The sequence below is a fragment of the Nicotiana attenuata genome, unplaced genomic scaffold (genome assembly GCF_001879085.1).
Source record: "Nicotiana attenuata strain UT unplaced genomic scaffold, NIATTr2, whole genome shotgun sequence".
Classification (NCBI taxonomy): Eukaryota; Viridiplantae; Streptophyta; class Magnoliopsida; order Solanales; family Solanaceae; genus Nicotiana; species Nicotiana attenuata.
Genome location: NW_017670659.1, coordinates 321522 through 333274, shown reverse-complemented (window position 1 = coordinate 333274; position 11753 = coordinate 321522). Strand labels below are relative to the sequence as shown.

General features: G+C 37.5%; 1 protein-coding gene across 2 annotated transcripts in view; it reads left to right on the top strand.

The window, feature by feature from the left end:
* LOC109241985 (protein CHROMATIN REMODELING 20) overlaps positions 1-11615 on the top strand; it is a 47708-nt gene extending 36093 nt beyond the window's left edge. For both annotated transcript variants that reach the window (XM_019408806.1, XM_019408808.1), the window contains 7 exons: positions 3734-3869; positions 4359-4417; positions 4634-4857; positions 8021-8224; positions 8307-8385; positions 8466-8734; positions 10838-11615. In XM_019408806.1, coding sequence (XP_019264351.1) covers positions 3734-3869; positions 4359-4417; positions 4634-4857; positions 8021-8224; positions 8307-8385; positions 8466-8734; positions 10838-11261 — 1395 coding nt within the window. In that variant the 3' untranslated portion in view covers positions 11262-11615. The remainder of the gene's footprint in view (positions 1-3733; positions 3870-4358; positions 4418-4633; positions 4858-8020; positions 8225-8306; positions 8386-8465; positions 8735-10837) is intronic.
* Positions 11616-11753: the final 138 nt, after the last annotated feature.

The following is an 11753-nucleotide window of genomic DNA, read 5'->3' as shown; positions in this document are numbered from 1 at the left end:
AAAGTGGTGGAAAGGGCCACTACCAGGCACCTGATTCAGATGGGATTTTGGGAGTTGGGTGGGGGAGGGGGGACAGTTTTACCGTATAAAAAAAAGTCAACATCTCTTCTAGCAATATTAATATATGCCTATTGCTCAGTGTTTATCAAAAGCAAAAAGTGCAAAAAAGCTCTAAGGTACATCAGGGCTTTAAGCGCAAAGCCCAAATAAAGCGTGTGTTTTTAATGAAGTAAGGCGCAAATGCAGAAAAATACAAATATGCATATGTAGTCCAAGACTAATAATTATAAGCATGAATAACAAATATATAGATAAATAAATTAATTTTTTTTTACAATAAAGTGAAATATCAATTATTTATGTTTGCCTCTTCAGGATTACGGAACATAAAAAAAAAAACATGCCTTAGAGCCTTGATGGCAAGGCTAAAACGCTCACTAAGCAATGCGAAGCGCTCAACATGTTTTGAGCCTCGCTTTAGGGCTTAAGCGCGTTTGACAATAGTGCTATTGCTCATGTTAGTGTTGTTCTATTTACTATATTTGCAGATTCTTAATTTTAACTGAATACCATAAAGCGAAATTCTGAGGTCAATTCAGATAATTTTTCTATCTAAAGGTAAACTGGTTGGATCGCCTTTCACAACGACAAAGATGGAGGAATTTTAGCCTTGTAAGATTCCTTGTAAGAAGAGCAAGGATTGTAATAATTAGCCTTTAGTTGTACACACCCTTTTGGCTTCCTGCATAATCTTTGTGCTGAAGATTGTTTTAATATACTGGAAATGTTACTTTGTCACTGGAAAGATAGAGGATTGTCATTCCGCTTGCTGTGGACCCTGGCTGCCAGGCTAAATGATAACTTCTCTGGATATTTATCATACGTTACAAATCTTTACTGGATAAGTCAAAAGTTTTTAAGAATCTTGATCACTATTCATCTCAGAGGCTCGTTATGTAAGATGGAATCTCGTCTAGACAAAGTAGGATCACTTGATTTCATAAATGTATTTCTTGTTCAACACGATCAGAATATAAAATAACTCGATAAAGATAACTACTACCTTTTTTAATGAAGTGAATTATATTCATAGTGAGAATGCTCCTGTATACAAGAGGTTTACCAAAAGTAGAGAATCTATAGCAAGGTAAGATTCTGTTCGAAAGACATCCAATCTTATATACAAATAGGAACCTCATGGATGCACCAAAAATACAATGAAAACAAGAGGCTATTCCTTAGATGTGCAAATTAAGCTCATTCCCTTCAGAAACTCTCCAAATCCTCTCTCGCCATGCTACCCACATAAGTGTTACTGGAGTAACATACCCACAATCGACGTGTTCACCTCATCCTCTAAGGTCCAACCAAATAGTGCATCATTCACCATACTTGTCATTGTCTATTGTATTCAAACCATCATAAAAGCTCCTATGATAGGGGCGATGTTACCTGGAAATGCAGTAAGAGATGATCCCCGTACTTTCGCGAGTGTCATCTCATGAAGCACCAACTAACATATATGATTCTCCTCTTTCTCAAGTTCTCTGCTTTTAGAGTTGCAACCTTAGCCTCCAACCCAGAAAATAGGCACACCTTTGTTGCCTCTCTAGGTATCAATACCGACAAACAAGGAAAAATCAACTTCTCTCTAGCTAGCAACTTTCATCCGTAACTCTTTGCTGTAACTCCCATCTGCAGGAATCTCGGCTCTCTACTAGTAATCTCTGAACTTGTTGGACGATAATATCCTCTAGGCACGAAATTCTATAGGTGTTCGGAAAAGTGACCTTCAACACTTTGTCGCCACACGATCTCTCCTCCCATGAAACTAACCTTTCCCCCGTGCCCCATCCTAAACGAGATACTTCTACTAAACTCTTCTCGTCACTTCGTAATATTCTTCGGTTGCTGCATCCAATAGGAGCAATGATTTTCTTGGTTCTCCATCCCCTTCTATGGTGCCATATTTCTCCGTTGCATGCTCCTCTGTTCAAATCTCCAAAGCTACTTTCCTAAGAAGGCCTTGTTAAAGATGCTTAGATTTTAACGTTAACTACCCCACACTAACCTGGTAAAGACAAAAAATACATAACTCAACGGTGTAGATTTCCTATAAAATCTAGTAATTCTCCATGCAAGCGTGGTGTATGCTTGTGATGCTGATCGCACTAGGATAGCTGGATAGTTGTGGTAAGTTGAAGGTTAGCATGAAACCTATTTAATCTTGATGAATTCTCTAAATCTTGAGTAAGAGGACCTGGATAAAGCAGAGTAATTCCTAGGATTTATATGGCCAATCGCAACTATTTGGGGATTGAGCAGTAGTTGATTGATTGTTGCTTTTTAGCTTCATTTCTTTTTGTTGAACTGTGTCGCCATCTCATCTAAAAGCTTAGCTGTTGCATCAAGCATACTTTTATTTACTTAATTGTATCTTAAATATGCCCCTTCATGTGCGAGCTTGATTCTTTTTGATGAGTCAAGCGCATTAAAATTCTTTTTGATAATGGGTGGTAGTAAGTCTCTAGAACCTCTGCTTACTCTGATACCATGTCACGAAATGGAACTTGAGCCTAACTCAACCTCAAAAGTTAGCCTATGAGGTGAGGATTGCCCAAAGACCATATTCGGAGGCAACAACCTATCTCTCAACTAATATGGGACATTTAACACTGCGGCATGGTTAGGCCTTCCAATTGGAGCATAGACAACATAACATGGAGGCCCAACATGTGACACGCAATAACATGGATGGGTTTGCTCTGAACTTGTTGAAGTTTGTGACCATCTCATCTAAAAGCTTAAGCCGTTAGAGAGAGCATACTTTTATTTACTCTATTATGTTTTCAACACTCTTTCCACCTTTTCTTGAGCCGAGGGTCTATCGGAAACATCCTCTCTCTACCTCTCCAGGTAGGGGTAAGGTCTGCGTACTCACTACCCTCTCCAGACCCCACCTATGGGATTATACTGGGTATGTTGTTGTTGTATGTTTTCAACACTCTTTGTAAATAGAATTTCTTATTTATCAAAAAAGAAAAAAGAAATAATAGAAGTTCCTTTTTGTTCTCTTTGTTTCTTGTAATAAATATACGACCGACATGAAAGTAGGTTAACCATGGTGAATTCTCTGAAACCTGAGCCGATAGTTGGACCAGGATAAAGCGGAGGAATACCTAGGATTAATATAGCCAACTTTAACTATTTTGGGATCGAGCTGTAGTTTATTGATTGTTGGTTTTTAGCAGCGGTCATCATGTTTTCTTGTTCGTTTTCTTTGTAAAGTTCTTTATCAAAAAAGAAAAGGAAATAAATAGAAATTTCTTTTTCTACTCTGTTTTCGGTAATGGGAAGCCTCGATGATAAACATCCATCATATTGGAAGCCTTGATGATGAACATCCATCATTTTGTAAGGCTGCGGTTGGTCTAAAGGATCGGCCCCAGACGGATTTCTCGGTCATTAAAAAAAACATCCATCGTTTTGTAAAATAAACAATATAGAGTTTGTTTGAAAATTGAACTTTTTGGTGTTTTTGGTTACTTAGCGGTAGTGGCTCTTCTATATATGTATATGCATTGATAGGTTTGGTTATATGTGCGCGCACAGACACAGATAATTATATAAATGTATGTGTGTGTTTGTTGGTGGGATGTGTGGGCTAGGACTCTGGATATGTGTCTAATGCTTAACTCCTCTCTTTGATTCTGTCGACTAATACTGAATATAGATATGGAACCATCCTGGGATTTTGCAACTGATGCGAGAAACCAGAGCCTGTAGTAAGCCTGAGGATGCTGTTGAGAATTTTCTTGCTGATGATTGCTCAAGTGATGAGAACACAGATTATAATACTGTTCCTGGAGGTACCTTTTGTTTTCCCTCATTCTGGATAGAATGTAACAACTGTCGATGTTTTATCTTTCGGTAGTTACAAAATAAAAGGATCTCTTTTATGTGGAGCCACTAGTATTTTGATATGCAGCTGTCTAGGCATCCAGAGGAATCTTTGAATTGAGCTATCTTGCAGTTGGATGTGTTTCTGATAAAAGTAAATTGCATATTAATATATACTGTGATAGTGTTGATTCAGTAGATCAATTGGCTATTCTGCATTATATGTTGAATTTGCATACAGTGTCTGCAATTGACTAAAAGTTACGGAAATATTTCACCTGCTCCTGTTCTGATACTGGGAGGAATATCTGGCTTCTATATTTGTTTCTGTGGCCTGCTTTCAATGTGTTCAGGATAATAGATGACATCCGGTCGTATTAAGCACTTTCATTAATATTTTATCAAAATGAAAATTAGCCTCTCTTTCATTATGGATATCTGTCTGTCAATTCTTGCAGAGAAGTTGAATAGCAACAATGAAGCTCTCAGAAAAAATCATAATGGCTTCCTTCATGGGGTAATTTCCTGCTTCATATTTGCTAACTTCTGTAATTTTGTTAGTATGGTTAATTGATGGATGTGCAGGAAACTCTTGCCATCTGTCTGTAATTTACGTTTTGTTTTATACCTACAATTCAAGGTATATGTGGTGGTGGTTCCATTTGTTTCTACAGTTTTATTAGTTTTTTTAAATGTCATCATTAATATCTTAGTTCACTCTTTCATTTTACAGGATTGGTGGAGCGATCTTCTAGAAAATAATTGCAAAGAAGTTGATTATAGCGGCAAAATGGTTCTGCTACTCGACATCCTGACAATGAGCTCCAATGTTGGTGACAAAGCACTTGTGTTTAGTCAGAGCTTGTTAACTTTGGATCTCATTGAACTATATCTTTCAAAACTATCGCGCCCAGGGAAAAAGGGGAAGTACTGGAAGCGACGGAAAGACTGGTACAGGTGTGTATACCTTGTTTACCTCTTGATGAAAATTACCTCATTAGTTTTCTTTTTTTGGTAAGTAAAGATTTTATTTACTCGGATAGCAATATGTACAAGCTCACAAAAAAAGAAAACAAACTGAGACTGGGCATAGCCCCAATCTCCACTTCCTTATCTACTCAACCCCGTCTTACTAGCATTGACTAAGGATAGAAGTTAAGAGCTTCAATCTTCCTAGCTAACTTACTTTTCATGGATCCTCTACACACTACTTCCTAATGATCTGCCTTGTAAGTACCTCAGTTGGCCTATTCTTCCCTTGGAATAGTCTCATGTTCCTCTCTTGCCACAAGTGATATGTGTAACCAGCTAGAGCCAGTCTATATATCTCAGTACTTGCAGCATTTCCTTTCACATTCACTTGGGTCCACTGAATCTCGTTCTGCCAGTTCATGGCCTGTCTGACTATGCTTTGCCATTCCAATAATTTACACCATAGTCTAGCAGTAAAACTTCACAACTAAAGAACAGGTGATTTATAGATTCTTCAACATCACACATAGGGCATGTTCTTTCATCTGTGATCCCCCAGGTAGCCAATCTGTCCTTAGTAAGTAATCTGTTTTGGATTGCCAGGGTCAGTGCAAATCTCCACTTTGGTAGGCCAAGGTTGTTGCAAGTGAGCTACTTCCAAGTTACTTTCTGAAAATAAGCTCTCATTATCTGATATAACTTCTTAATGGAAAGGACTCCCAGCTTTGTAGAGTAGGCATTGATATATCTGCTCTTCAATGTAGCTTGTTGCCTTTATAATTTTCTGGATTACCCAGGATGCTTGTTTTGGATTAGTTTCCCACACTGGCTGCTTCCTCCCATAATGCTCATGTAACCACTGGACCCGCTGTCTTTCTGCAGAGGTTCCACAATAGCTTACAAATAGCTGCCCTATTCCATGTATACAAGTCTAGCACATTAAAACCACCATATGTCCTTTGACAGCAGACTTTCTCCCATGCCAACAAAGCCTTCTTTGGACTATCAATCCCTCCTGTCCATAGATAAGTTCTGCATATAGTCTCTATCCTTTTTATTATCTTCTTAGGCAATGCAAATATCCAAGAGCAATATATCTGGATAGCAAGCAGCACAGTTTTGATCAATTGCAAACTGCCTGTATATGAAATATATCTTGAAGTCCAAGAATTGGTTCTACCCAACATCTTCTCCAATAGTGGTTGGCATTGCATAATAGAAATCCTCTTGGTACTCAGTGGCACTCCCAGGTACCTGAAAGGGGGTTGACCTCTAGAAAAGCCCAAGAAATTCAGTATCTCCTGTTGTACCCCGTGACTCACTCCACTAAAGTAGATAGAGCTCTTGTTTACATTTGCTGCCAAACCTGAAACCCCTGAGAAACCTGTGCAGCAATCATACAGCATTTGGACAGAAGTTGTATTTCCTCTTTAGTACTTGATTTTACTGATTCTCTTTGCCATTTGTTGAACGGTGTGACCATCTTATCAAAAAGTTTAAGCTGTTAGACATAGCATACTTTTATTTACTTAATTATATCTTCAACACGCCTTCTCATGTGCGGGCCTGATCTTTTTGATGGGCCAAGCAAGTGAAATTTGTTTTGGTGAAGGGTAGCGGTGAGATTTGAATCTTGGACCTCTGCTTGCTCTAGTACCATGTTGGAGTATGTGATCATCTCATCTAAAAGTTTAAGCTATTAAAGAGAGCACACTTTTATATACTTAATTATGTTCTCAACACGCCCCTTCACGTATGGCTTGATTTTTTTCATGGGCCTAGCATGTGAAAATTCTCTGTGAAAATGGGTGGGGCATAACTCGAACAGATGACCTTTTCCTGTTTTGATACCATGTTAAGAAAATGGTTCTTGAGCGTCGCTCAACTTCAAAAGTCATCTTATGAGGTGCGGATTACCCAAGACCATATAAGGAGAAAACAGTCTACTCCCTCTACGAATCTGGAAAAATCTAACACCATACTGTATGCTCAAGCATGTCAACTAGAGCATGGATAATATAACATGGGGCCGAACATGGGAAAATACAATAACAGGGATGGTTATCCATTGATACCATGTAAAGAAAATGGACCTTTGTCCTAACTCAACCTCGAAAGTTAGTTCATGAGGTGAGGATTGACCAAGATCAAGAAAAGGACTTCTGCATACTCTAATACCATGCTAAAGTGTAACCATCTCATTTAAAAGCTTAACCTAGTAAAGAGAGCATAATTTCATTTGCTTAATAATATCGTCTAATAGCGTTGATGTGGAACCCATCTTTTACTGTTGCATTTCTTGCGAATTCGTTACAATATCATTTGAGAAATACAATCCTTGAGAATTTGATTGTCCGAGTTTGTCTTCAAGGAAAATTTCGCCTATTCTTTGGAGAGATAATATTACTGACCATCTAATCAAAGCAAAGAGGAACCTTTCCTCAGTTGACATGAGAAAGAAAGGAAACAAGCCCATTGATTCACCTATCGTGTGGCTCGTACCTCTACATCTTTTATCTATAGTCTGGGGACTGCGGCTCATAACTACTAGCTATCCAAGCGAAGGCTCAAAGAAGCAGACAGTCTTCTTGTTAGTCTTAGTAATTAGTTTGGCTTTTCATATTCATTTATATCTCATTATTAGAATGGAGAAAGAGCTTTTGCACTGGAGCTCTTTTTTTTTGGGGAGGGGGGGCGGGGGTTGGTCTCTTCCTTTTGATTATGATAAACAGAATATCAAAGTTAATTTGGTAAACTGGACATCAATTAAATAAGTAGGTTTATTTCAAAGGAAGATAATTAATTTATCCTCAAATTCCATCTGAACTAGAATTGACAACGTTCCCTCTTTTCTTCACGGATGTCTTCTTTGGAAAAAAAGTAACCCATTGGTTTACAAATTTGTAGTTTTAAAACATAAAATTTCGTATTATGCAATATTTTTGTTAACTTCTTAGTCAAAGTTTGTCCGGTTTGACGACCAGGAAGCCAAATATCACTATCTTTTTGGGATAGATGGAGAAGGTTATGATAATGGGATGCTAGTGGTGAATGTTATTTTGCTTAACTTTTTTTTGAGGATGTGGTTTGTCTTCTATTTCTTGCTTTTATGTCACTACAAAAATTTTCACCTCCTTTTGAACAACAGGATTGATGGAAGAACAGAATCATCTGAAAGGCAGAGACTTGTTGATAGTTTTAACGACCCATTAAATAGAAGGGTTAAATGCGTTTTAATATCTACTAGAGCTGGATCTCTGGGTATCAACCTTTATGCTGCTAACCGTGTAATTATAGTTGATGGCTCTTGGAATCCAACTCATGATCTTCAAGCTATATATCGAGCTTGGAGGTATGTCTTTCAAATTTGTGTGTAATAAAACACCCATGTTTCATTGGAATATATATTGAGCCAGAATGCTTGTACATCTTAGGTATGGTCAAACAAAACCTGTTTTTGCTTACCGTTTACTTGCACATGGAACGATGGAGGAAAAGATATACAAGCGTCAGGTAAAAAAGAAGAATCCAAGAAGAGCTCATGTCAGAATAGCTTTTATTTCATGAATTATTTAAGTGGATAATTTAAGCAGGTGACAAAGGAAGGTCTTGCCGCACGGGTGGTCGACAGACAACAAGTATATAGAACTATATCCAAAGAGGAAATGTTGCATCTTTTTGAATTCGGAGATGACGAAAGCTCTGATATACCTCTGGAGTTGAAGCAAGCAAGAGAACATGCTGGTGAAGCAAACACAACTGTAGATGTTGGAAGTGTTTCGAAACAAAAGTTAACCTTTCCAAATGGAAGCTCTACTTCTGACAAGCTAATGCAAAGTTTGATTGACAGCCATCATCCACGGTATGCCGTTCTTTTCTTGCTTTGTCATATTAACAATTTCTTCGGAACATATATTTTGTCGTTTTTGTGTCTGTTTTTTTTCCTTCTAATAAATTTCACTTTTTTTTTTTACCTTTCTGATTCATAGTATAATAGTCTGTTTTCTTTAGACTTAGGATAAAACATCCAAAACCTCTGAGGTCGACTGATTAACTTTAATTAGAAAAGGCCCAATTTGTTTTTATTTGTCTGGTTCAGTTTAAGTAAGTACCCCATTCCTATTTTATTTTTTCCTTTTTATGCATAATCCTATCCATATCAACAAACTTATTGCTTGGAGAAACTGGGTGTCTGGAAGTTCTTCATAGTTCTCCTTTATCGCAGTGTTCTTTAAGATCAACTTGTTTATATGTCAACGTTGAAAGAGACCGGTAGTTTCTGTAATCAACTCGGGTGTTGTTGTCTGATTTCAGCCTTGCACCAGCTGAAACAGGAACAAAAGCACATAACAATTCATCAGCTGGAGTGAGAGAATAGGACCGTTCATCACTTTTAAATGTGCAAGTAACTTGAACTTGTTAAAACTGACTTTTGTCATCCAATAAATAATATTTCCCTTTTCTACTCTTGTTTAGTTTTAGATTTTTAAGTACTGGATAGAATTACATAAATTTAGATGTGTATCTTGATGCTCATTTTGTTGGAATGTTATTGTATTTAATGAGCTCTGCAAGTATTTTAAGTTAACTATATTTATTGCAAATTTTGGTTTCCAAAACAAAATTTTTTCCTTGTTAGATTGATTTTGTGCAAAAAATAGAAATACAAGTTTTACTGGCTCATTTTTGTGACATCCGATAGCTGGAATTGATATATCGGGTTTTTAGGTAACTTGACTGTTAATCGTCTTAAACATTGTGCTTGTTGGACGAACAGGCAAACAATAGAAATGATTGACTGTCTTCATCGTTTTGGATCCAATATGAGTTGAGATTCCCTAAAAGCTATAATGCAATTGACATAAATTAATTGCTACTCTTTTTTCAACTCTATCAGATGGCCTTTCATCCAAGAATTTCATCTGGATTCTTTTTATTTGGAAAGAACCATGTACGGACTTTTGGAAAGAGGGTAAACTTTTCTCGACTTTTTGGCTAAGATGAAACCGAGAATATTTTAGAAAGAAAATTGACGGTATAGAAGATATCTCATTTAGGGTTGAAAAAACTTCAACTGCAACTTTATTCCTCTATTGGATTACTTATTTGCACCTGGAGCTTGAGGCAAAGGGAATAAATATAGGTCTGTAGGTCTAACTTCTCTATTAATTTATTTTGAAGTGCCCATTTTTGTGATGCAACTGACTGTGTGGTAATCTAGCTTAAATATCCAGGTCCTCTTGATCTGACTTGACCTGCCTTGTCACGATATCCATCTTTCAAAAGTGGAAAAAAACATAGATCAGCTGATTTCTTGGCCGACTGGGGTCACTTTGTTCCTATTTTAGTATTTGATAGGCCCCATTGGACCTTAATATTAGTACAGTGGTCCGGCTAAAAATTATATGTAACTAAATCCAGGCACCTTTGGTTCTCTCATATGTCGAGCTCATAATGCACTAGAATTTTTGAGCAAATGCTTTTTGTTCTCGGAGATTCTCCATATTTTACTGCTCTAGTTTCGCCAATAATTTTGCAGTTCTTTCACTACTGAGCTGACATGTTGACTGTATATGTTTCCTCCAGAACCAAGTATACCCCACCTTTAATACAAGTGTTAGCTCTCTCTAGAATGACCCACATTTTTGACTTGGGGTTATATGATGAGCTGCTGCTTCTCCTCTTTTCTGTTTTTACTTTCTTTAGCTGTTCTCTCTTTTTTTTAATTATATTAATGCAGTGGTTGTCTGCTAAAACCATAACCTACAATGTCTAATGGGTTAAAGGACATCAAGGCATCCGTCCCTACTTGTATATTTGTCAGGATGGTCTTTTGCAGCGAAGCATTCAAGCTTTTGATTTTCTTTCTGGGTGTACTTATTTTACTGGGGCAAGCCATTTTAGTCGATAAGTCATCACTTCATTAATAAAAGAAGAACGTTTAATAGGTTACTCGTTTCTTCAGGTGGATTGCAAATTATCATTTGCACGAGAGTCTCTTGCAAGAGAACGAGGACGAAAAGCTATCAAAAGAAGAGCAGGAAATGGCGTGGGAAGTGTATCGGAGATCTATTGAATGGGAAGAGAGGCGAATTTCGCCTGATGAGCCCGTAGCTGAGCGTCAGCATGTCTCTACTTCTGAATCATTGCCAAAGCAAAAGCCAGTGGTTTCCACCGCCAGCCTTTTGCCGCCAGAGGACAGTAATCTTGTATTTTCAATGGGGAGTACAAGATGCCGTTTGGTGCCAAGGAAGTGCACAAACTTATCACATTTACTTACACTTAGAAGTCAAGGAACCAAATGGGGTTGTAGCACTGTTTGTGGGGAATGTGCTCAGGAGATAAGTTGGGAGGGCCTTAACAACAGGGATGGCAGATCAGCAAAGTGATGCTGTCTATGTATTTATACTAATTATCTTCTTTTTGTTTCCAACTTTTGTTGCAATTCAATATAATTTTTAGGGGTGAATAGCATTCTGTTTCATGTTTCAGCCATAGTTGGATAAACAATTCTCTTTTTTGGATAGGGTAGAAGGAAGTGCCTTTTTGGAGATTGGCCTTTTGTAAAGTTAAAATGTTGTCATCAATTGTATTTTGACCACAGAGAGGAGAAAACAAACTGGTTGTAGCGCTTGTCGTTTTGCAAAAAAGAAAACCCCTCTTTTTCTGCTACCACTTGCAGCTTTAAACAGTTGAATGCAATTACACGATGATGCCTATTAATATCATTCTGTTCAAAATTACTGCTGGATTCTCGTTGCCTTCTTTATGTTATTTTAAGTAAATCCAGAACAGAGCATGTCTGTTTAGTTGTGCATGTTTTCTATTCTATAGAAAGGGAAACTTCTTATTCTAATTTCAGCCTTCAGTGTGCTGATTTA